Consider the following 26,770-nt stretch of genomic DNA (forward strand, 5'->3'; position numbering starts at 1 on the left):
ACAGACCCATGGAGCAAGCGCCCCTGCAGGTAACTAAGAACTGCCTCCTGCAAGACCAAGGGGTCCAAAGGCGGCGCCCGCCGATGCATAAGTATGCATCTGGCAAAATGTTGTGAATGTGCGTAAGGAGGACAGTATCCACCCTGCACAACTGCACAGCCGAACTTTGAATCCTCCGAGCCCAAGAGCGCCCACCGCTCTGGTGGAGTGAGCCGTGACACCGAAGAGCGGGACCCTGGGTGCAGTACGCTTAAGCAAATGCAGACGTGCAATTGCCACCCTGGAGGCCGCCAATGCCTTGCGAGGACCCTCCAGGATGACAAAAAATTAGAGTCCGCCGTCGGAAGAAAGAAATGAACAGACCGGGAAACCGCTTATCCCTGTTAGAACCAAAAGGTTCTCTGCAAGAGAGCGCCCCAACCCGGACACCCATCTAAAGGATGCGATAGCCACAAGAAAAAAAACACCTTCCAGGACAGGAGTCGGAGTGACATCTCCCGCAAGGGTTTAAGGGGAGAATTCCGGAGCGCTGAAAGAACTAAGGTCAGATCCCAAGATGGTAAAGGAGGACGGCATGGAGAAACCGTATGTGCCATTCCCTGAAGGAAGGTATTATGGGCCCCGGGTGAGTCAGAGGACGCTGGAAAGGATACACAGTGCCGAAACCGCCCCAGCAAAGAACTAATGGCCAACCAAAAAACCCAGGACCGCAGGATCCACCCCTGCTAAAGGGAAGCGCTCCACGGAAACGGTAAGTGGTCCACCAATGTCCCCCGAGCCGAAGAGGCTTGTGGGGAGACTGAGAAGCTGGCTGATAAACTACTGAGAAGGGAGCGCCTGATGAGACATGTCCAAACGCAAGCCAAGGAAACAACACATTGGATAGGTAAAAGTAGAGACGATATGAGAATCACCGGCGGTGGAGTTCCGTCAACGACCGTGTATTGACGGAGGAGCAACACTGCTCGACGGAAATTTCGACCAGACCAAGATGAGAGAAAAAACTCCTGCCTTGAGGAGGAAGAATAGAAGGGGTGTTCCGTTTCAGGAACGAAACTCTATCCACAGTCGTGACAGCACCCCTGCTCAGCTTGGCGTGGTGAGTCTCGTAGCCTAGCCACGGAACGTGCAGTGAAAAGGCATGACTACATTGGACTGACATGGCAGTCACTAGTCAAGTCTTGAGAAAGGTAGTTGTAGATACGGGTAGTACACCCAGGACCAACGGGTAGGAGTTGGAAAAAAACGTCACAGGCAGCCCAACAGTCGGTCCGGAACAGGACTTGGAAGAAAAAAAAACAAACACAGAACCAATACCCTGCATCAACATAGATGAGAGGAAGTAGTAACGTAGGAGCTACCAAGGTTTGCGGAGTGGCCGTGAACCCTGAGCCAGAGAAAGAAGAGAAAAAACGCAAGGAAAAAATGGCAGGGCGAAGCCCATTCCCCATTTGAGACTGGCACTACACAGAAGTAGCCACCGGATGAAAGTGACGGTGCCATACTCTGCCTAAGGAGGAGGCCATGCAGCGTACGCCACCGAATTTAACGTTAGAAGAATTCGTCACCTGACGAAGGAGCCGTGCAGGAGGAGCCAGAGTATGTAATGGCTACTCTAGGACCCCCATAACGTAGGAGCTGCAGCGTGCCCCATCAGCACAAACTGAGGGGCAGACTAGAGAAATCCGGTAGAGGCCATGGTACCATACTGCCCCAGGAAAGGAGAGCTAACCTAAAACACTCCACCTGGGAAGGGCGTTGGACAGGAACAACCGCCAAGCCAGCGTCAGGGTAGAACCACTACCTGAGGGATTGCCCCACTGCGAACGCTAGTAACAGCGTAAAAAATCTGCATCAGCGGAGGAGAACACGCTGCAATGCTAAACCAGAGTGCCAGCACAACCACTTCCCACAAAAAATGGTGGATAGGGAATAGAGTCAGTGTAACACTCGACTTGCTGGAACGTAATCACAATAGTACGTGCCATGGTGTACGCACTACATATTGTTGAAGACACATATTGGGACAGTGAAGGACCATGGATATAGGGGACGCAAGGACACATGAGTGACGCTGGGCAACCCCCTGAGGAGAGAGGTTGTCATATTCAAGCCCCAAATCGGCACCAAAGGAAAAGGACACAACGTGGAAACAGCCACAGTATCCACTGGCGACACCGAAATACCATTAGAAGAAGAGTACAGGGCACCAGCGTGTATCGATACTCGCTACGCTCCAGTTGTAGAAGAAGCTAAGGCATCTATAGCCGTGGCGTAGTTGAAGTGCAACATCAAAGATGTGTACTCATTCCCCACGGTAGTGGATCACTTGTGGAAGGGGCAATGTTGCAATTATCCCACCAATGAAAGGGGGTAATGCTTGCGGCAAGCACTGCACTCAGTGGTAGTGCAAGTACTCCACCATGAAGGGTGGCAATGCAGTAATGCATCTAGCAGGAACCGAATCCAAGTAGAGAGAAGACGCCTCTTACGGAAAGGGCAAGGCATATGGAGAGTCCCGTATAAATACCCCACCTATGTAAGGGGGTAAGACATACAGTAAACACTGAACCAGGGATAATGCCATAGCGCCACCTATGGAAGAGGCTAATTGCTACAGTAAGTACTGTCCCCAGTGGGAATGCAGTTCCGCCACCTACCAAAAGGGGGAACGCCTGCTGCCGGCACTGAAACAGTTCTAGTGAGGTTAGACCCCAATGGAGGGAGGTAATATCCAAGGGAGTGCTGCCTCCAGTAATAGTGCAAATACGCCGCCTACGGAAGGGGGTAATGCATACGACAAGTACTGCTGTCTACCTCGGACGCATCTTGGAAGATCGCACCGGGATCACGGCAGAGACCGAACCACTGATCCCTTCTTTGGACCGAACCTCTCCAGGGAAAGGAGGGTGCGTCTGAGCGTGACCCTAGGGAGGAAGGGTGGGGGTGTGGAGGAAACTGAGGAGGAAAATATCCTGCTCTGGCCGTTGTGTGCAGTCTTAACTCTCAGAATCTTGTCCATGGCAGTCGCAGGCCCGGGGGTGGAATGGGAACTTCTAGAGGTTCACTCACTGGATTGCGCAGGCAGTGTATATCAACCAAACAACCCCAGAGGGAGATTAGGAAGTCCGGAGATCCACCAGTGGAGTGCGCAGGCGGTGCTTATTCAACCAAATGACCCCGGAGGGTGATTGGGAAAATCCAGAGGTCCACCATTTGATCGTGCAGGTGGAGGATTATCAACCAGACGACCCCGGAGGATGGAATGAGAACTTCCAGAGGGTCTGCGCTGGATGGCGCAGGTGGATTTTATCAACCAGACGACCCCGGAGGATGTAATGGGAATTTTCAGAGGTCTGCACCGGATCGCGCTGGTGGCGAATTATCAACCAAACGGCCTGGAGGACGGATTGGGAATCCAGAGGTCCTGTACTGGAGTGCGCTGGAGAATTATCAACCAAACGGCCCCGGAGGACGGATTGGGAATCCAGAGGTCCTGTACTGGAGTGAGCTGGAGAACTATCAACCACACGACCCAGAATGTGGATTGGGAATACTTCAGCTGTCCTCAGTGGATCTGCGCAGGAGGAGGATTATCAACCAACGACCCTGGAGGGCGGATTGGGAACTATGAGATGTCCTCCTTTGTCCGTATAGGAAACGGGCCCAGCCTGGTACCACACAGACAGGGTGGTCTTGCGGTGAGGAGGCTGAGGGGGGCCCGTATGAACGCACATATTTCTATATTTTTTTTTTTTTATAAAACTTGGATGCCCAACATCAAGTGGGCAGAAAGGCAGGAAGGGGTTAACTGGTATAACTTGGAGGCACCTGTACGGAGATAGAATCCTCAGAATAATCAGGTGCTGGCAGTCAGTGGCTGGCCAGAAGGGGTTAAGGTGTCCAGGAGAGGGCGGGGCCCAGCGGCTTCTGGGGGAGGGAGGGGGTGGCGGAAAGGATTCGCGCCAGAGCGCACCCCCCACTCCTGTCAGGGAAGTTATTAACCCCCTAAGAGCCCGGACACCAGCGGATCACAGATAGGGGAGAGCCTCCTTTGCTCCCTTCCCTGTGTGTCCTCCTTTGCTCCCTTCCCTGTCGGTCGGCCAGGGCGCAGAGGGACCTGAGTGAGAGCGCAAGAGCTCTTCTGCCGCTGAAATATAATCCGTGCGCGTCACGTCCGAAATTTCACCTCCATTTTCCTTTCATTCATGTGGAACACCTTAAGGGTTAACAAAGTTTGTAAAATCAGTTTTGAATCATTTAAGGGGTGTAGTTTCTAAAATGGGGTCATTTATGGGTGGTTTCCATTACGTAAGCCCCTCAAAATCACTTTATAACTGAATTGGTGCTTAAAAAAATGCTTTTGGAAATTTTGTTGAAAATTTGAAAAATAGCTTTTAAACTTCTAAACCTTCTAACGTCCTAAAAAAATAAAATGACATTTACAAAATGATGCCAACATAAAGCAGACATATGGGGAATGATGACTGATAACTATTTTATGAGGTATTACTATCTGTCTTAAAAGTAGAGAAATTCTAATTTAGAAAATTGAGAATTTTTCCAAATTTTTGATTATTTTATAAATAAAGGTGAAATATATTGACTCAAATTTACCACTGTCACAAAGTACAATGTATCACGAGAAAACAATCTCAGAATTTCTTGCATACGTAAAAGCGTTTCAAAGTTATTACCACATAAAGTGACACATGTCAGATTTGCAAAAATAGGCTTGGGATTTAAAGGGATTCTGTCATGAGATTTGAGCCCTATAAGCTAAACATATGGCCAGGTCCGTACTAATAACACGAATCCTAAACTGCCCTTATTAAACCTGCTTGTGGTTCTATTAGCCCAAAAAAATGGTTTTTATAAGCTGTCACTCACCTACCTAAGGTGCCCAAGGGGTTTTACGTTAACCCAGGGTGCCCGCCTGCACCCCTCGCCGTCTGGTGCCCAGCGCCGCCTTCCTCACCTCAGCCCCGCCTCCGCAATCCTCCCGTCCCTCTGCTAGATCCGGCGCCTGCGCACTAGGCTCAGACTGATGCGCCGCGGACTCCTGGCAGCGGCTTCGTTGAGCGAAGTGCGCATGCGCCGTACAGTATTTATTATGTATTGGCGCCGATGAGCCGAAGTTATTAGTTCGTAAAGTCTCGCGAGACTTCGGGTAATAACTTCGTAAATTTTATGCGAATCGACTTCGGATGAAGCATCCGTAGTCGATTCGCTCATCCCTACTCGTAACCCATGGAAACGAGCAGTGTATAACGTGATAGAAAATGAATCCAGCCAGCAGAGGAAGCAATATGGACAATCACAATACATTAGGAAGTGCCTTGTATTAACTTTCTCTACATGATAAATGCCATTTGCTCAAGTGAGACAACCCCTTTAAGTGACATACCTGTTTTGTGTGAATTTTACTGAACGTGCATTTGCGACTTAAATTTCTATGGCGACGCCTTCTGCCTGCACACCAAGCTGTTGCTGAGGGAGGACATACAACTGTCTACAACTACACAGAAAGCTGTGACTATTCTATTTAAAGGGAATCTGTCACTATGAAAATGCAATAATTCAATGTAAGCTACATGCAGCAGGTTATAGATCAGGACGAGCTATATAGTTGCATGGGATAAGATTCAGTAAAACTTGTAATTTATTCATTTTACTTCCTGCTCATTCTGGGCTTTGAAGTCCGGGAGGCGGTCCTATCAGTGATTGACAGCTATCTCTGTATACAAGTCATAGAGGGAAGGCTGTCCGTCATCGATAAGACCGCCTCCTGGACTTTAAAGCCCAGAATGAGCAGGAATTTAAAGGGGTTGTGTGACTTCAGCACATAGCATTTATCATGTAGATAAAGTTCATACAAGGCACTTACTAATATATTGTTATAATCCACATTGCTTCCTTTGCTGGCAGGATTTATTTTTCCATCACATTATACACTGCTCGTTACCATGGTTACGACCACCCTGCAATCCATCAGTGGCGGTCATGCCTGCACGCTATAGGAAAAAGCACTAGCCTATGTGCGCTCCAACGGTCCCGGCCACCAAAGAGGTTGGTGGTTTTTCCCATAGTGTGCAAGCAAGGTCACCACTGATGGATTGCTGGGTGGTCGTAACCATGGAAATGAGCAGTGTATAATGTGATGGAAAAATGAATTCAAATTACAGGTTACACTGAATCTTTTCCCACAAAACTATATATCAATCTGCTCAGCTCCTCCTGCTCTATAACAGATCAGACACCATGTTCAATGTGACAGGTTCCCTTTAAAAGGCTGCGTACTATGCAACGTGTCCCCAGCAGTGTGCAAATACCAACCCCCTACAGAAAGGAGCAAAGATGTTGGCAACAGCTAAGGCTTATTTCTGACACTTTAGAAATAGAGTTTTATCCTGTCCTTTACCTCCGCCGGTCATTGAACCTCTTGTCAGAGGATAGAAGGTCATACAGTTGCTGAATATCAGCCAGGCCGGGTAAGAAGATCAGCACCGCTCCCTCTACATTTCTGTACTGTATACTTCTGTCTGGTGGCACAAAAAGCAGAGATTATAGTAACAAAGGTAGGACTTTGCAGTAAAAAGCATAAAGAAACAGAAGGCGATGGACCAATTTAGTCATGTATCGTGGCATAACTGTCAAAATGCATAGGCTGAACATTCTATGGATTCCTATATTTCCAATCCAGGAGGAATAACAGAGGGCTGCCACATTACACAGTGCTAATAAAAGATGCTCAAGAATTTTTTAATATTTGTTTTTAGGTATAAAGTTATTTACTAAAACAGGCATGTCAGGGGGTGTGTCCAGTTCAAAAACCCCTTGCCATGTACACTGTTAGTGAATTTTGAGTTAATGGAGGGAGGTGGAGGTCCTCCGTTCAGGATCCTCCTCTCAGGTTCTCAAGGCTGTTATCACCCAGCTTTCCCACATTCCTAAATGGCATATTTGTCTTGCTATAAAGTGAGACATTGCTACGTAACTAGCAGATTTGGCATTTAGAGGTGTGCGAAATTCCCCTGTGAAAATAGTAATGGTGGCCATGTTGGGTGTGTGGCCTTCAGCTTTCCAAGAAACTGATATAACGATGAAGCAATGGTATTAAAGGGGTTGTCTCATCACAGACAATGGGGGCATATCGCTAGGACTGGGACCACTGGGACCCGCACCTATATCGAGAACGGAGCCCCAAAAGTGTTGGAGGGCACACTGAGCATCCGCAGCCACCCTCCATTCATTTCCTATGGGGCCGCAGAAAATAGCCAAGCCCTGGCTCGGCTATTTCCGTCGGGCCCACAGAAGTGAATGGGAGTGGTGGCCGGTCATGCGCGGTGCGCTCCTATTCACTTCTATGGCGAGTGCGCTTGGTGGTGGCCGGACCGGAGTCCTCCAGCCACCACCTTGCAGGGCTCTGTTCCAGATATAGGTGCGGGTCCCAGCAGTGAGACCCGCACCTATAAAACAATGGGGGCATATCCTAGCGATATGCCCCCATTGTCTGTGATTAGACAACCCCTTTAATGATCAGAACACAAAACATTGACGTACCCAGGAACACCAGCAACTCCAGGATCAGGTCCAGATTTATTTTGTTAGGGTTCATGTATAGGACAGCGTGCTGTGTCCGGGCTGAAAACTTCTTATATGACGGGTTTACATCCATCACAGAACCAACAGGAATAAACTCCTATAAGGAAAAAACTGTACTGTCACCTTATGGGGGTCATTTTTTATAAAGTGTGCCATTGAAGGGAGAATGGTGTTAGGACTCCTAAACTTAATAGAAATTGCATATAAATCAATGTGCTTAAATTGTTTGCGCCTCTTGCAACACAGAGGTGTCCACCAGAGGGCGATGTTGCACTGAATTCAGATGGAAAATCTTGAGCATGCTGTAATTGGTTGGTGATCAAAGGTGTAAGGCTACTTTCACATCGGCGTTGTGCTGTCCGGTTTTGATATCCGACACAGGGTCTCAAAACCGCAGAACAACGCTTCAGTTTTGTCCCCATTCATTGTCAATGGGGACAAAACTGAACAAATTGGAACCAGTGCACCAGAATGCATTCTGTTCCGGTTTGTTGCGTTCCCATGCAAGCAAGATTTTTGTGAGCGGCATGGGTAACTGAAGAAGCCGGATCCGGCACCAAAAACCATGTAAGTCAATGGTGCCTAATCGGACATGAAAAAAACAGGAACTGGGACCCAATAACTTGGTTTTAGTGCCAGATCCGTTTTTTTCATTTTCAATATAATACAACCGGATCCGTTCAGAACGGATGCAGCAGGATGTATTATTCAAAAAGGTGCTTTTTGCTGTGGTTTTGAGATCCCACGCCGGATCTCTAAACCGGACAGCAAAAACGCAGATGTGTAGAAACTCACCATTACCTAGAATTCATAAAACTTTATTTCCACTACTGAGCAATATGTCAAGACCCTTCATTTTGACCGTCACCTGGTATTTTTGGCTGCCTCCTCCTTTGCTGGTGACATTAAGGGTTATTTCTTCTTCGTCCTCTAAGAATTTCTGACAATACTCGGAGTCCTGTTCCAGGATAAACCCTGTTTCCTCAACGATGTCTTCCAAATGAAAAACCTGCAGGAGCCACAATCCACGATTATAAGCACGCAAGAAATGCATGCAGTACGGCTGCCTCTCACCGTGCTCTGCCGTGCCGCCGCCGGAACTCCGCCCCCATTATAGTCAATGGGGACGGAGCGGCAGTCCGGGGGCACGCGTGAACTAGCGGCAGGACGGATCCGACAGGCTGTTCACCCGCTGCAACAGCCTGCCAGAGTCCCCCTGCCGCTAATGTGAAAGTACCCTAATACAATATCCAATGTACTTTCTCTATCAATGCCTCACAGTTTTTCAAGATCTCTGCTTGCAGTCATTCAATAGTAGCCTGTTTCCCCCCAGTGTATAAAAATAGCAAGTATAAGGGTGTATTCACATGGCCGTGTCTGTTTTGTGGACCACAAGCTGCGGATCCGCAACGCACGGACACTGGCTGTGTGCACCCCACATGACTGTGCAGATCCATTGACTTCAATGGATCTGCAAGATGTGGCCAAAGATAGGACATGTCCTATCTTTAGCAGCGCAGCCGCATGGACCCGGACGCACGCAGGTGGGGTGCACACTGCCAATGCCCTTGTTTTGAGGATCCACGGTCGTTTGAATAGGGCCTTAGTCTGAAAACTGTATTGAGCTGTACATCTGCGTGAGCATCACATGACCAACACAGATTTTTATGACAATAAACAGATATCTAAAAAAAAAAGTAGAGTTCTATAACTTTTCATTATACAACAAGTAAACTTAGTTTGTTAAACTGGAATCCCCCTTTATGATACTGTGGGGGTGGGGGAGGCGGAGTCTGATTGGTGGGAGTCCCCTGAAGATAAGTCATCAGTATCAAAATCTCGGAAAAACTCTTTAAAGGCTATGCACACCTTCGGCGGCATTTTTTATTACTGTATTTTAGACATTTTGGGCTAAAATTAAATGTATTCAATTAATATTTATTAAAAATGTTCAGCCGGTTCTGAGGTACAAGGGTTAAAAATCAGTCTGTTTGCAAGCTGTCACAGTCTATTCTCTTTGAATCCTGTCATCAGACGGCTAATGTGTAGCTCTTATCTCCTGAGCTCGTAAACACTTATTTAGTTAAGTTTCAGTCTGATAAGAATGTAGCTATAATGAGTGTTTATGAGGTCAGGAGATCAGAGAGCTACACATGAGCTGTCAGATGACAGGATTCAAGGAAAACGGACTGATTTTTAACCCTTGTTCAGAAACGGCTGAACATTTTTAATAAAGGCCAATTGAAAAAATTATTTTTAGTCCAAAATGAGTAAAATGAAATTATAAAAATATATATAAAAATAGCCTTTACGGAAAACGATGCAGCACAGCCTGCTCAGCTGCTTCTGTAACTCCCCCTACCCATAATCTCAGTCATGAAAGGCTAAGAAGGGAGGAACCCTGTAACCACTATGCACATACCTCAACTGGGTAAGTCCTTCCAGATATCCTTATGATGGGGCAGTGTGAGAAGTAGGTGGAAAACTTGGCGCTGTCCACGGTGGCGCTCATGAGTATGAGGTGCAGGTCTGAACGCTTGTGCAGGATCTCTCTGAGGATGATGAGCAGGAAGTCAGACTGCACTGTTCTTTCATGTACCTGTAATAAACCAGAAAAATCATCTACAGTTAGAGAAACATAAGCAGCAAACCCATAGGTATAAAAGGATTTCTCTACTTGGGCACCTGCATGCCTGAGAGAGATTTTAGGGAGCGGATAGCATTATACACCCAAATACCGTACTAAGACCATGCATTCTGCAGACAATCTCTCCACGGTATTCATGTCAGATCAGAATAGTGACAGAATAGCGATAACTAAAAAAAAAATATATATATAATATAAAGGTTTATTATGAACAGCGAGGTCCTCACATTCACTGGAAAGTCTGAAAATATAGCATTTGTTAACAGGCTGTAAAAATATGAGGGCACTGAAGCAAAGCAGAGTCCAGACTTAGGCATTTAGGCGGAGATTTATCAAGACGAGGAAAACGGGCTTAGTTGCCTATAGGAACCAATCAGATTGAATCTTTCATTTTCCAAAGGCGTTCTGAAAGATGAAAGGTAGAATCTGATTGGTTGCTGCCAGTTTTCCTTTGCACCAGTTTTGATAATTCTCCCCCTGGAGAAAGGAGGATTGGGTACGTTGGACTTTAACTTGGCCAACCTTTTATTTTACTTGAAGATTAGTGGTGTCGTGGGTAGACGCTTATCCCCATCCCTACTGAAATAAGGCTGGATGGATTTATCATACATGTTTATGGAAGAGTCGGGCAGAGTAGTGGACGCCTGAACGCTCACAGATCCCGGGACATGACTTCCGCGTTTGTTCCGCAGATTTGTACATAACAATCATAATAACGTCCAATCTGTGCACAGCGACTTACCTCATCCACAATGATATGAGTTATGTTCTTTAGCAGACTGTCGTCCTGTAACTTCCGTAGTAAGATTCCTGTGGTACAGTACAGAAGTCTGGTGTGTTCCCCTGTTCTGGATTCCATGCGAATCTGATACCCACACAGAGAACTCTAGAAAAAAACAAGCGATTTTAGAAGAATTTTGGTCCTGACATGCATTCCCCATGAAATAACAATTCTTGAGCATCTATTCTTATGACTCTATGTTGTGCCATTCCTATATTATTCCTGCTAAAAGTTACGAATTCATAGCTAGCAGATTGCAACAAAGGTCCAGAAAGGTGTTACCAGCTGGGCGTGTGTCCCTGCACAACCTGACACTACCCTATCAGTGCTGCCAGTGTTGGACTGTGCAAGGTAAAGGGGTTGTGCAGGCCATACATACTGATGACCTATCGTCAGGATAGGCCATCAATATCTGATCGGTGGGGAGGAAATAGCTCCATGCGAGCGCTACTTCCTCTTCATTACACTACACGTCGTCTCCCTTGCAGCGGTGTTTAAGGATCTCCCCCTGACGATAGGTCATCGATATGTATGGCCTGCACCACCCTTTTAACAGATTCAACAGCACTCACAATGTAATTCCACATGCTTTGAATTATATTGATATGTGCATAATATTCAGAAATAGTCCAGTAGGAATGACATAAAATGGAGGTAATAACACAGATACCGAACGATTCGGTCAATCCAGACCTTTTTCGGTGGTACATGCAGGTGAGAGAGCGTAGAAAAAAAAGGTTTACATTTTTTTTTTTTTAAAGAAGCGAAACATAAAACTATATAAATTAGTATCTCTGTAATCGTACTGACTCGCAGAAGACGGTTATAACATCATTTTTACTGCACAGTGAATGCAACAAAAACAACGGTGGAATTGCATTTCTTTTTTACATTCCACATTCCATATATATTTGTGGGCTGGAATGTAAAGAAAAAAAAAAAATGCAATTCCACCATTGCTTTGAGGTTTGTTTTTATGGCAACTGAAAAGTAAAAAAAAAAATATTTAATGGCTCTTGGAAGGCAGGGAGTTAAAACAAAAATGAAAAATGGCTGCAATGGAAAGTGGTTAAAGAGGTTATGCCACCATTTATGTAGAAAAATGAAAATCAGACATCATACAGTACATGACAATCTCTTTCTAATAAAGCTGGAACCAGCCCTGTACCTCCTCACATGGATCTAGAAATCTCCCCATTCGTTGCTCCAATTGTTCTGCTAGATTTACCGTATTTCAGGCTAGCAGCTCAAGCGACGTGTCCTTTCTGCTGCAGCTCTCTCCCTATCACAGCTCAGGTGGGTGTGCCCTTTCTGATGCAGATCTCGCCCTATAACTGTCACAGCTTCTAACAGAAGATAGGGCTGGTGCCAGTTGAAATTTAAACAGAGAGCGTGCGACCTCCTCAGTGAGGTGGACGTAGAAATGAGGAAAAGATAAACAGCAGGTGGCGCTATGCAGATACATTTTATTGAATAGCTCACTGGCTAAACTAAAATTTTTAATTACATGCAATTACCAAATGATTCAGATCCAGGTGCTGGTTTGAAAAATGTGTGGGAATAAAGGATACCCTCCTCCAAAACTGAATATAGTTGACTTTTCTCATTGTTTGGTTCAGGGTACAGCATGCCTTTAGGACTGATTGTTCTCACCTTTCCTCCAGGTCCAGACTCACACCCCAGCTCTTCACACACTCGAGTGGCTAGACTCATGGCAGATATCCTGCGAGGCTGAGTGCAGACGATGTTACACTTCCCTGAGGCCCATTTGTTTAGGAGGAGATCTTCCAGTAGGAACTGAGGCACCTGGGTACTCTTACCACTGCCGGTCTCACCAGCTACAACGATAACCCGGTGCCGGCTCAGTGTTTCTAAGATATAGTCCCTGTGAGCAAACACCGGCAGCTGCTCCCGGTCACTCAGAAGCCTTTTATACCTTGGTGAATCACGGCACTTAAGGAAAAGGCTTCTCACAGGCTCTAAACTGTCCTTTTGGAGCCGATCTAAAGTGATCTGCTCCGGATCGTCTTCTCCGGCCAGGTTTTCCCAGGAGTCTTCGGGGTCCTCAGATACTTTATTGACTTTTGGTGGCTTCAGTTGTTGCTCTCTCAGCTTCAGTTTATTTAATAATTTGGCAATGAACTGGTCCCGGGGCTTGTTGATTTCAAGTTTGTTCTTTTCCTGCTTACTCTTCTCAGCATCGCTCCATTCCAGCCACACGTCTCTGTATGTCGGAGGCAGCAGCTGATGTACGGACTAAGCGGGAGAGAGAAAGCAATGGTTTCATTATCTTATCCTTATACTCATGGCCCATCCTAAGGATTGGTCATTAAAGGGGTTGTCTCATATTGCTAAGATATGCCCCCAATGTCTGATAGGTTCAGGTCTCACCTATGAGACCCGCACCGATCCTTAGAACGGAGCCCGCCAAGTGCCGGAGGGCGCACTGCTCCGGCAGCAGCCCAAAACAGCTTATTGGTGGGGGAAGCAAGGTGTTGCACCCCCACCAATGTGATGTTAAAGGGGTTGTCACATCTTGGACATTGGGGGCATATCGCTAGAACCTATCCTTAGAACAGAGCCCACAAAGGAGTTCTAGTTCAGCTATTTCTGTAAGCCCCATAGAAGCGAACAGAGCAGTGGCCGCGCTTGCACGGTGCGCTTCCAATTCATTTCAAAGACCGCTCGGCTATATTCGGCAGTCTTATAGAAAAGAATGGAGGGCGGCTGTGCATGCACGGTTCTCCCTCCAGCGCTTTGCAGGCTCTGTTCTAAGGATAGGTTCTAGCCATATGCCCCCAATGTGACAGCTTGCTTCCACCAACGATCAGCTGTTTCGGGCTGCTGCCGGAGACGGAAACTGTACAGCGGATATAAGCCTCTATTCACTGTGTAGTTTCTGGTGTCGGCGTACTGCAGTTGAATGGGAGCTGAGCTGTAGTACCCCAGCACGGCCACTACACAGCAGACAAACAGAACCTTGTGCCTCCTGCTTCATCCACTGTATTGTTTCTGGTGGCTGTTAGCTGATCAGTGGGGTTGCCGGGTGTCGGACCCCCACTGATCTGATATCGATGACCTATCCTGAGGACAAAACTTTTGTTCTTTTTAAAATTAAATGGAGGATATGGAACCCAACATGCAAATCTCCCATTCATTTCAATGAAAACCAACCAAGGAGGTGCAGCCAACGCTACACTGAATAAAGAAAACGGGACCCTCGTCTGTTAGCATAGGAGGGGGTCTGAACTGCCTAAAAGCCTACACCTAAGACAGCTGTCAAATAAATGTTTGCTCAGACCATGGCTATTCCTTGCAATCCCCCCACCACCACGTGCTCGTATTCTCAATACAGAGAAAGTATGCAAAGAGGTATCTCATAAGAGAACCATCTCGCCAGCTCCACCTACTGAAAGTGGCCCCCTAGGAGTCAAGATCAGACTTTCCAACAAGCCGTGGGATTTGACAAATGAATACAGCCAAGCCTGAAATCCATCTGTAGACAGCTGTTTTGGGGTCCTTGCCCCTCATCAGTACAGAGGAAGATTCTGGATGGCTCAGCGCGATGCCTTGAAGACCTCAAGGCTTGTTGAAGCTGAATCTTGACTTATAAGGAGCCGCTTCCAATAGGTGGCGCTGGCGAGATGGTTCTTTTTCTTGGGAGACACGTCTTTTCGTTTTCCATGGAGCATTGCCAATAAGTCTCCATTCAGAACTGGTCTCGTTAAGGAGATTCATCACCCTGCTTAATCCAATAGGGAGGAATCTATTGCTGCCAGTTATCTCTAGCAAACACTATCTCCTGTGAGAAAAGCCAACATGTCTGATCTTTCTTTCCCCAAACAAAACAACAAAAACCTATAGAAGTAAAAGAAAATCTCATACTTGGCCTTTAGTGAGTTCATAAAGAGCTAAAGTGGCGGCGAGGTGCTGAGCTTGCATGCTGTCCTCTGTGACGATGGTAGGGCACACAGACATGACGTCATCAATCGATTTCACAATTTTCACCCTAAAAGGACACAGGTGAAATGAATATCTTCACAAACAGATCGTTAATTCTTTCATATGGTTACATTGGTACTATATGAAATATTCTTTTAAAACTATAATAAGCGCTGCCACCCAGCTTTACCAGAGTCCTCAATGGCAAATCTGCCAACTATCCAGGGATATATACCATACTTCCCGACATTTACTAGACAGAACTGATATGGTGAAGCTGACTGAGAGCCATCACGGACTCCGTATTGGTGCTGCATAGGTTGTCACCCAGCTCCTCCATAAATGGATACCATTAAAGGTTGTTTAAATACAGAGCCACACACGAACATGGCATAATGTGGTGACACTTACCTGCTTCTCCAGTACTTGCCCATAGGTACCTTCTCAAATGAGGGATTGGAACTTTTAGGATAATGCTTCCTACACCAATCAATCAAAAACTGCTTCGGAGACTTGCCCGTCCAGCTGCGAGACGTGTAGTCAAAGTTTCGGATGTCGAGAGGTGGTTTGGATTTAGCTGAATTTAAAATGAAAAAGTGATTACGGAAAAAGGGAAACAATAAGTATATCGTAAATATATTGTATTACCTGACATCAGGCCTCATAAGAATGAATCCGAGCTTGTGTTCTCACACCAAGAATGGCACAGCATGCAACACTATTCTTGCACTTTTGCCCTTCCTATCCAATAGAGCGCCTTGATTAGGTGGTACATGTAGGTGTGCTTGCTCCTCCTCCCACTGGTTGCTTGATGCACATGGAGGAGACTAGGAGCAGCACACTATATGTGCGGGGTCTGCGTTCCTGAACATGGAAGCCCAATGGCTTAGGTAGGTTTAGCGTAGGACCCGCCTGACCTGAGACCACCTTGGCGCTTGGTAGGCGGGCACAGATGTGTTTTGATCAAAATATATTGGCTAAGTGTCTCAGAATTTACCACATCAGAGTGAGGACTTTGTCCATATATAATGCTTGCATCTATTTTATTAAGTGCATTATTACCATATTTCTGTGATTTTTTTCGTAAATTAATCTAACTAGCAAAGGAGGCAATATGGACAATCACAATACATTAGTAAGTGCCTTGTATTAAAGAGGACCTGTCACCGCTCCTGACATGCCTGTTTTAATAGCTCCATACATTCCCCATGTAATAACAATTCTGGAACATCTATTCTTATGGCTCTATGTTGTGCAATTCCTTTATTATTTCTGAATTGCTAGCAGTCTGCAGTAAGGGTACAGAGGGGAGGTAACAAGTTGGGGGTGTATCCCTGCACAGACTCACTCTATCCAATCAGTGCTGCCATTTTCAGACTGTGCAGAGACACGCCCTCTACATTATAAATACCATTTGCTGAAGTGTTACAACCCCTTTAGGCTCCATTCACACGTCCGCAATGTGTTTTGCGGATACACGGAGACACGGATCCGCAAAACACGGAAAGCGGCAATGTGTGTTCCGCATTTTGCGGACCGCACATTGCCGACATAATAGAATATGCCTGTTCTTGTCCGCAATTGCGGACAAGAATAGGACATGTTCTATTTTTTTGCGGAAACTGAAGCACGGATGCGGAAGTGCGGATCCGCAAATGTGGATGCGGACAGCACATTCCGTCCCCATAGAGAATGAATGGGTCTGCACCCTTTCCGCAAAATTGCGGAAAGGATGCGGACACATTTTGCGGACGTGTGAATGGAGCCTTAATCCCAGCGTCACATGAGCCATTTAGTAACATGTCATGCAAACCCCACCTGCAATGAAAGTGCATCTTTGATAGATCACTATGTTGTTTTTTTTCTTAAACACAAGGCCCAGTTCTTTTATGTTGCTGTTTTTTCCATTATAATTTGTTAATAGTTTATATTATGTGCACTAAGGGTACTTTCACACTAGAATCGCTGGATGCCGCCAGGCAGTTCTGTCGCCCGAAGTGCCTGCCGGATCCGGCAATCTGTATGCAAACGGATACAATTTGTAGACTGATCCGGATGCGGATTGCAATACAGGATCAGTCTCTCCGGTTGTCATCCGGAAAAACGGATCCGGTATTTATCTCTTTCACATTTTTAAATGTCCGCGCATGCGCAGACCGCAAAACCGGATCAGTTTTTCCGGGAACACTTAGGCATTTCAATGTAAAATAATGCCAGATCCGGCATGCTGCGGTATTTTCTCCGTCCAAAAACCGTACAGTGACTGAACTGAAGACATCCTGATGCATACTGAACGGATTTCTCTCCATTCAGAATGCATTAGGATAAAACTGATCAGTTCTTTTCCAGTATTGAGCCCCTAGGACGGAACTCAGGGCTGGAAAAGAAAAACGCTAGTGTGAAAGTACCCTTAAAGGGTACCTCCAATTATATGGAGAAGGGATCACATATAATTGTTCTAGGATCCTGTGCTATAGGACACAGAGCAGGACCCAAGGTCTCCTAGTGCACAGATATGGGGCGTCTGGACTGCGGTCGGTCTGCGCAGCTATTTAGAAGCAGAATCTGCTACACAAGTTACTACAAAAAATCTTCATTGAGCAAAATAGTTTCTCTACATGATAGGAGACAGACCTTATATAGGACAAGTGTGAAATGTCAGCGCCTTGGTACCTTTCTCCTCCTTGACTTCACTAGCACTGTCAAACAGATTGAAGTCTAAAGTCCTGTCGTCCGGAGCTCCTGCGGCGGCTGCTGCTGGAGACTTTTTACTTTCATTTTTCTCCTCAGGAAGCCTCACTGCCGGATTAAACAATGGATGCTGCTCCAATATCTTCATTTCTGTAGAAAAGTAAAGAATTAGAAATGTGGGTGCTAAGTGGCTCCCCAAGAACCTGTAAGAAATAGACAAAAAAGAAATCCTTTGTGGAAATCTCAAATGTCAGTCTTAGGCTTAATGCACACGGCCGTTGTTTTGGTCCGCATCGGAGCCGCCGTTTTGGCGGCTCGGATGCGGACCCATTCAATTCAATGGGGCCGCAAAAGATGCGGACAGCACTCTGTGTGCTGTCCGCATCCGTTGCTCCGTTCCGCGGCCCCGCAAAAAAAAAAAACAACATGTCCTATTCTTGTCTCTTTGCAGACAAGAATAGGCATTTATATTAAACGCTGTCCGTGCCGTTCTGCAAATTGCGGAACGCGCACGGACGCCATCCGTGTTTTGCAGATCTGCAATTTGCAGACCGCAAAACACACCACGGGCGTGTGCATGAGGCCTAAGACAAAGCTTTGCTTCCAAGGTGAAGTCTTACCTTGCTGACATTCCCGGATGGTGCTCTGTGCCTCCCTCTGACCCGCCTTGTCTTTTGCTTGCTTGGTGCTAGCTGCATGAGCTTTGGCATCCAACAAATTCGCTGTCAGTTCAAGGTAACGTTCATTCTATAGAAAACGTCAGAATATTAGATATCCCTCCTGCTTGTTCTGCAGACTCGTAAAACTAATCTTGCCATTTTTGTTGTTTTTGTTTAAATGCCAAGGCTCAGAAGAAGGCTTGTCCAAAAATGCAATCACATGGCAATGCTTGCCTTCTTAAAGGGGTTCTTGAGAATGGGGGGGAAAAAATGACTGTTTTCAAGTAAACAGGGTTCAGCTGCTGAACCAGCCACAGTCCATGCACAAGAGTGGCCCTGTCTCTGGAAAAAAAGCAGCCATGTTTTTTTCTAAAATAAAACAAACCATTAAAATTGAAAAAAATAAAAATAAATGGAAACTCTCTTTTTTTAAAATTTGCAAAGTTCACATTTGTTTCTCACTTCACTGCAATAATCATCTTGCTACTCAGTGTTTTGTGCAATGGTGCATGTGGTCACCTCATTAAATGTACCTATCCATATAAATGTGTCTCCTGTCATTGCTTTGTTACGTCCTGCCATGCTTCTTGTTCTGCTAGATTATCTTGAATTATTTGTCTGCAACACACACACACAGTTCTGGTACACACAGCTATGCTATACACACACATCACTGCCATACACAGATACAGCCCTGCTACACACAAAACTCACATATAGTTCTTCTGTTCAGGCTCCTCCCATTGATGACATCATCAAATGTCCTTAAAAGGGTCCTCCAGAAATTAAGAAAATGAAAATACTTAAAGGGAACCTGTCACCTGGATTTTGCGTATAGAGCTGAGGACATGGGTTTCTAGATCACCGCTAGCACATCCGCAATACCCAGTCCCCATAGCTCTGTGTGCTTTTATTGTGTAAAAAAACGATTTGATACATATGCAAATTAACCTGAGATGAGTCAGAGCTTGAAAATATGACTCTTCTCTGGTCACACAAGTAAGATATGACTCTTTTATGTTAATTTGAATATCTATCAAATCGAGTTTTTTTTTACACAATAAAAGCGCACAGAGCTATGGGGACTGGGTATTGCGGATGTGCTAGCGGCCATCTAGCAACCCATGTCCTCAGCTCTATACACAAAATCCCGGTGACAGGTTCCCTTTAAAGTCAGCCTGTCATCAACTTTATGCTGAACTCACTGAGGGCAATGGAGATGGGCGGGAGAGCAGGAATTCATGAATAACCAGGACTCTTCTCAGGTGGCTGGGACTCTTCTCCAGGCCCGGTCTGCAATGATTGTGATGTTGGTTCTCGGCAACCACTTACTTTTAACTTATAAATGACAGACCGCTGAAATCAACTCATCTGTCTCTACTTTATGCTGCCGTTAGTATGGGCAGCACAAAGTTGATGACAGGTTCCCTTTAAAGAGGACCTTTGATGAGTCCAGACATTATAAAATAAGTAGGGGGTTGTGTAGGGCATAGTGCAGGCATGTAAGATCACTTACTAGCTTATCTGTCACGCGCTCCGTTCCCCCTTTTACTTTTCCCACCTGGTATGGAAATGAATATCATCGGTACAGGGAGGAGGAGACTGCCCTGTTTCTCGATGGGTGTCTCCTTCTCCCTGGCTGTAGTGCGGTCCAATCACAGCAGAGAGCGTCACAGCCAAGACGAAGGTGAGTTTTTTTCTCTCCCTGGCTGTGACGCTCTCTGCTGCGATTAGACCGCGCTACAGCCAGGGAGAAGGAGACATCCATCGAGAAACAGGGCAGTCTCCTCCTCCCTGTACCGATGATATTCATTTCCATACCAGGTGGGAAAAGTAAAAGGGGGGCACAGCGGGGGAACGGAGCGCCGGACAGATAAGCTAGTAAGTGATCTTACATGCCTGCACTATGCCCTACACAACCCCCTACTTATTTCATAATGTCTGGACCCATCAAAAGGTCCTATTTTAATATTACTTTATTATAAACATATTCCCAAATACCTTTCATTATTTATAATGGTTCATTTGTCTAGGGAGCAATCATTAGGAAAAATAAAATGGCCGCCGTCCTATTAGTACACACAAAACCTGTCCTAATCACACAGCAGGACAAGTTACTTCACAACACTGAGCTAAAGAGCTGCCTCATCCTCCTCTCTGCTCGTCAGGGATTATGATCCTGAATACAGATAAGTCCTTCAGCTGAATATCTGTAGGAATGGAGAGGAGACATGAAGTACAGAGAGGAGGTGGGGGAGTGGATAATGAGCAGCAGCACTTGCATGCAGTCTCCATTACCACAGACTGTTCTGTCCATCCTCCCTGTACTTCATGTCTCATGAACTCCATTCCTACACAGATTCAGCTGAAGATCTTATCATTCAGAACCATAATCCCTGACAAGCAGAGCAAAGAGGATGAGGCAGCTCTTTCTCTCAGTGTTGTGAAGTAACTTGTCCTGCTGTGTGATTAGGACAGGTTTTATTTATACTAATAGGACATCGGCCATTTTTTTTCTCCTAATGATTGCTCCCTAGACCAAATGAGTCATTATAACTAATAAAAGGAATTTGGAAATATATTTATAATTAATATTTAAAAGGGAGTCTGTCATCACTATATGACCATATACAGCACTTACATGGTGCTGTAGCACACCTATACATGATTCTAATGGTACCTTTGTTATATTCTTTAGACATCCAAAAGCAGGAAAAAACGAGATTTTTGTATAACTTACCAGTAAAATCTCTTTCTCGCTCTTTCCTTGGGGGACACAGAAGACCTTGGGTATAGCTCATCTCCCTAGGAGGCGTGACACTAAGTGAAGACTGTTAAGCCCCTCCTCCACAGCTATACCCTCAGCCTGGAGAGAGAGACTGCCAGTTGCGTGTCCAAGTAGTGAGAAAAGGCAAAGTCCAAAAATTGGAACCAACAAGCCAACTACCCAAAGGGTAAAACAAACTCGGAAACAGTCAGAGAAGAACAAAGAATGGGTGGGTGCTGTGTCCCCCAAGGAAAGAGCGAGAAAGAGATTTTACTGGTAAGTTATACAAAAATCTCGTTTTCTCGCCCAGTTTCCTTGGGGGACACAGAAGACCTTGGGACGTTCAAAAGCAGTCCAAAGGGGGAGGGACCACAGCACCAAGGCGAAGCACCGGAAGGCATCAAAAAACCGCCGCCTGCAGACCAGGCGGCCCAAAACAGCATACGCCGAAGCCCGAGTATGCACCCTGTAGAACTCGGTAAGGTGTGCAAGGAAGACCAGTGACCGCCTTGCACAAATGCATGGCCGAAGCCTAATGCCTCCGGCCCAGGAAAAAACCGACAACTCTGGCCAAATGAATGGTGACACCAAAAGCAGAACCCTGCCCTTGGTGCGGCAACCACAACAAGAGCCACTCTGAGAAAGCGGAGGAAAGCCACCCTGGAGGCCGTCAACCCTTTGCGCGGACCTCCTGGAAACACAAGAGACCGAACGTCGACAAGAGTCGGAGATCTCCAAGTAAAAACTGCAAGGCCCAAACAACGTCCAAATCGGTGAAGTGTCCGTTCCCTGGGGTGGGAAGGGGAGGACGACTGCCTCAATGAAATGAAAGACAAACACCACCTTCAGAAGGAAGGAAGAGACGGAATGGAGAACAGCCCTGTCCTGGGGGAAGACAGAAGGCTCGGAACAAGAAGGGCCGCCACTCAGGCACCAGTCAGAGACACGATGGCTACAGAAACCCAACCGTACAGGACAGAAGGAGTAGAGAGGACTTCTGTAACGGCTCCAAGGAAAAATTGGAGCGCCAAGAGCCCAGTATGTGGTTCCCAGGACGGTAACGGAGGGCAGTACAAAGGAACCCAAGAGCCGCTCCATGGAAGAAGTTCCTGACAGGCCCAGAGGGTCGGGGAACGCTGAAAGAGGAAGGACAGGAACGACACTTGATACCTCAAGCAACGGAGTCCCAGCCCCAGGTCCAGGCCGGGCTGGAGAAAGACAGAACCATGGAGAGAGAAAGGCAGAGTGGGGGAACGCCCAGCTTCCCACAGAACCCCAGGTAAAGTCCTAAGTCCTACCACAGATCCTGGACGAAAACTCGGCTAGAAGCGAACACTAGCGAGCTCACTAGAGTCGCCTGGGCAAGCGGGCGAAAACCCAATGATCAGTAACACGGGCAGAACGGTCGGTAGAACGGGTCCCGTCGGCCCCGAACAATGTTGTCCCGTATCCACCCGGAGTGGGGGAGCAGACGGACAGGAACCGAAGGGTCCGCCCAGCAACCGCCCGATGCCAGGACAAGACAGGCTAAAGCCCAAGCCGATGTAGCCACCACAGGAAGACGGACTAAATGGTAGTCCTCCCAAGTTACCGAGAAGGTAAATCCATAGCAGAAACATTGCCTAGAATGGAAAAAACGCAATCTGCACCCAGCGGGAGGACAGAACGCGGTAGACCCGTTAGATAGGTACACAGCTAGTACAGTCAGTGTGGACAAGACACCAGAACCATCCACCTGAACAACCATGCTCTTCCCAGAGGGGAGGGCAGAGAAGGAACATCCTCTGAAGCGTGGCCGGAACAGAAGCCACATCGGAGAGATCCGTACCGAGTGGGAGCCAAACAGAACCGGCGAGAAAAGGCAGTCGAGACAGAGGCCGGGATAACACCCTCCAAAAGAAAGGAGGAGTGGGCATAGAGAAGCCATAGGACAGCTCAAAAGCAGAACCCCGCTACACTGAGACGCCCGGTTCACCGCTTCGCAGAAGGCGAATATCCTGAAGAACTCAAGGTGGATGTCCTCCGGACCTGGGTAAGCGAGCACCCAAGAGAAGTTGGGTGACCTTTCCCAAGAAGAGCGGCCCGAACCTGGTAGAAGGAAATAGTAGTAGGCGAGGGGACCGTAGTCCCGCCAGAGCCAACATAGAATGCGAAGGGCGCTGCAGACAGCACTCTCGACCATGTGACCACTAGCGCAGGGAAACAATGCTGCGGGAAGACGAATGGGTACGTGTCTAGGAACCACGAACACTCCCCGGCGGAAGGGCCAACGAAATGAATGAGCACCGCCCAGCTCTGAGCAGTAGCGAGCAGGTAGAGGCCGTCTACTTATATATAAGGCATTCATTTATTGTTTGTTGGACAACACCTTAGGCTTACACAGGTGGACAGAATGATCTCTTTAGAGAATAGTGCAAGGCTTGCTGCAAACAAGGCTTGCTCCCAAGAGAAAAAAATATGTCGCAGGAGGAAAGGAGGGATACGTACGAGTAGCCCCGTAAGCAGTGAGAAGGCCAACCCATCTACGGGACGAGAAGGTATACACGGCCCAAACAACGCACAAAAACGTCCACTCACTGCCAAAATATCACTCAGCGAAGGCCAGCCAGAGTGCTACAGTATCTACGGAAGTGCAAAGTGCAAACTGAAAAGGAGTTATGCACAAGACTAGTATGGTATGCGATGGAACGCAAAACTGACCGCCCCGAAAGGGGGGAAATGTACCTGGCAAATTGCAGTCGGCAAGGGTGCAAAAGCCCGCCCCCAAAAAAAAAAGGGGGGAATGCCCAAGGCCGTACCTACGTCAGAGAAGTAGGGCATACCATACTTCGCCCCGAAGGGCGCCATGCACATAGCCACACAGTATCCAGCAGGAATGCAGGAGGTCCACCTAGTGAAAGGGGGACATGCACAGGGCTATCCTAGCATTAAGTGAGTGTGCAACAACTCACCCAACACCGAAACTTCGTGAGAGTGTAACTACTCCCAGTGAAGGGGAACATGTGCAAGTCCAATACGGCACATACAAGGACAGCCTTGGATCTCGTGAGCGTGCAAAATTCCTCCCATGGAATGAGGGGTGGTCACGCACAAGGCCAGCACGGTATCCAATGGGAGCGCAAGCGTTCCACCCATGTTAGAGGGCCATGCTCAAGACCAGCAACGTATCCGGTGAGAGTGTAGTATGCCGCCCAGAAAAGAGGGGGGGGGTCATGCACACGGTCAGCATCGCATCCAGGGAGAGTGCGATCAGTCGGTGAGAATGTGTGCATGTCACCTGAAGGAGGCATGCCCATGGCCGGCAGCGAATCCAGTGAGAGTGCGTACGCCGCCACAGGGAAAATCCAATGAGAGTGCATCATACCACCTATGGAAAGTGGTCATGCACATGGCTGGCAGTGAATCCAGTGAGAGTGCCAAATGCCGTCCACGGAAGGGAGTCATGCCTATGGGCGTCAGCGAAATCAGAGAGTGCAGCATTCCGCCTATGGAAGGGGGTCACGCACATGATCGGCAACGAATCCAGTGAGAGTGCAGCGTTCCACCAATGGAAAGGGATCGTGCACATGGCCAGCACCGTATCTGGTGAGAGTGCAGTATTCCGCCTAAGAAAAAAAAAAAAAAAAAAAGGGGTCATGCACAGATCGCAACGAATCTAGTGAGAGTGTAGCGTTCCGCCTATGGAAGGAGGTCGTGCACATGGCCAGCACCGTATCCGGTGAAACTGCAGTAGTCCGCCAATGAAAGGGGGATCATGCACATGGCCAAACCGTAGCCAGGGAGAGTACAGTATCCCGCCCAGAAGGGGGGTCCCGCACATGGCAGTACCATAACTGAAGAGGGTGACGAATGCTGCCTACAGAAAGGGCCGCATGCACTTGACCAGCGCCGTATCGTGAGAGAGGGCTAGGAGGGTAAAATGACCCTGGCAGCGCCGCAGCCAGGGAGTGCGACATGCCGCCTAGGGAAGGGGGGCATGTACTGACATGAGGCTGCAGCGTCCTGCGCAGCCCACAAGTTATATATATAAATTTTTTTTTATTTTTTTTTTCTATATATATATATATATATATATATATATATATATATATAACAGAAAGGGGAGCCACCTACAGGAGCACTGGGGGGTTCCATACAGGCCCATCTGAAGCCGGCCTGTACCCAAAGGGTTAAACAGGGATCCGGCCAGGAGGGCGGCGCTGCGATCTCCTGGGGGCAGCCATACAGCCCCATCTGAAGCCGGCCTGTACCGCGGCGCTGCGATCCCCTGGGGGCACCCATACAGGCCATCTGAAGCCGGCCTGTACCCAAAGGGTTAACAGGGATCCGGCCTGGAGGGCGGCGCTGCGATCCCCTGGGGGCGGGGGAACCTCCCGGCGGGAAGAATTCCCGCCTGGATAAGTTCCAGCCCCCTCCAACAGAGGCCGGAATTTTGCGGCCTAGTAATTGTAGGCCGTGAAGCCGGGGCCTAAATTATTAGCGGCGCCCGGCTGACCGGGGCCGCACAGTATTCAAGTACCGGCCGGGGAACGAAGCGGCGCATGCACATGCCGGCCGCGGGTGCCCACCCCGCGGGCCGGAAGAGCCGGGGACCCGGATAGAGCGCCGGGATCGCGGCCGTAAAGCCTGCGGTGCCCGGCCGACCGGAATGTTCCGACGGTCGGCCTGGGGCTGTTGAAGCATAGCGCTCATATTGCAGGCCGCGGGTGCCCACCCCGCTGCCCAGAAGCGAGGACCCTGCGCTCGGCAGCCATTTTACCCATGGAGCGGGCCCTGGCTTATAACAGCGCACCATGTGGCCAACAGCCACAACCACCTTGCCCTTGGGCCGGTGCCCGTGAGGGCAGAGGAGGGTCAGGAGCAGCAAGGCTCTGGCCCTGAAGCAGTAGCCGGTAAGAGGGAGGGGGACCCTGAGACCGGGTGCCTGTGAGGGTGGGATGCCTGCATAACCCCTCCGTCAGGGGCAGCTAGTTGCGGACCACTGCAGCTCCCCAGGCATTCTTCTTGTAGGGAGAAGGGTGCCAATGACCTATGGAGGCCAGGAGAGAGGGAGCAGAATGTCGCCCTGCGGCAGCCCAGGGGCCAGCCTAGGTCTAGCAGGGACAGAAGGGTCCATAGGCCCAGTATAGGGTCAGGCACGCAGGAGACCGGGGGGGACGGGGACGTTGGGCTGGAGCAGCCAATCTCTCACCATAGACGTCTTCACCCTCGGTCCGTTCCAGCAGGGTCGCCCCTTCAGCTACTGGCACCGTAGTGGCAGGACGCTGGAAGGGGGACTTGGCGTGCGGGCGACCCTTGCGCTGGCGGGATGTAGGGGAGCTGGGCTGCCCTGATCCACCTTGCCTTCTGTGGGGGAGGCAGCCGTGCGGGTGACCGGCACTGGCGCAGCTCAACCCCGGGAGAAACAGAGAGGTCTAGTGCGTCTCTGTTGTCCCTGATGATCTGGAACAAAAAGAAAAGAAAAAAGTAAAAATCTAAAATTTAAACAAGGAGAAAGCAGCCCTGCAGAGCAGGGAGTGTCTTGCCTCCTTGGACACTAAGCAAAAACTGGCAGTCTCTCTCTCCAGGCTGAGGGTATAGCTGTGGAGGAGGGGCTTAACAGTCTTCACTTAGTGTCACGCCTCCTAGGGAGATGAGCTATACCCAAGGTCTTCTGTGTCCCCCAAGGAAACTGGGCG

At 48.0% G+C, this 26,770-nt stretch overlaps 1 protein-coding gene across 1 annotated transcript in view; it reads right to left on the minus strand.

Moving 5' to 3' along the window:
* The window catches only part of DHX29 (DExH-box helicase 29), a 68,243-nt gene that overhangs the window by 24,291 nt on the left and 17,182 nt on the right, over nucleotides 1–26,770 (minus strand). Inside the window, exons 8-17 of the mRNA XM_040421254.1 lie at nucleotides 18,287–18,413; nucleotides 17,649–17,816; nucleotides 15,387–15,552; nucleotides 14,919–15,042; nucleotides 12,687–13,289; nucleotides 10,995–11,138; nucleotides 10,028–10,204; nucleotides 8,474–8,614; nucleotides 7,564–7,702; nucleotides 6,422–6,542 (exon numbers count right to left, since the gene is read on the minus strand). Of these exons, the coding sequence (XP_040277188.1) occupies nucleotides 6,422–6,542; nucleotides 7,564–7,702; nucleotides 8,474–8,614; nucleotides 10,028–10,204; nucleotides 10,995–11,138; nucleotides 12,687–13,289; nucleotides 14,919–15,042; nucleotides 15,387–15,552; nucleotides 17,649–17,816; nucleotides 18,287–18,413 (1,910 nt within the window). The remainder of the gene's footprint in view (nucleotides 1–6,421; nucleotides 6,543–7,563; nucleotides 7,703–8,473; nucleotides 8,615–10,027; nucleotides 10,205–10,994; nucleotides 11,139–12,686; nucleotides 13,290–14,918; nucleotides 15,043–15,386; nucleotides 15,553–17,648; nucleotides 17,817–18,286; nucleotides 18,414–26,770) is intronic.

Source organism: Bufo bufo, chromosome 2 (genome assembly GCF_905171765.1).
Source record: "Bufo bufo chromosome 2, aBufBuf1.1, whole genome shotgun sequence".
In the NCBI taxonomy this organism is placed as follows: domain Eukaryota; kingdom Metazoa; phylum Chordata; class Amphibia; order Anura; family Bufonidae; genus Bufo; species Bufo bufo.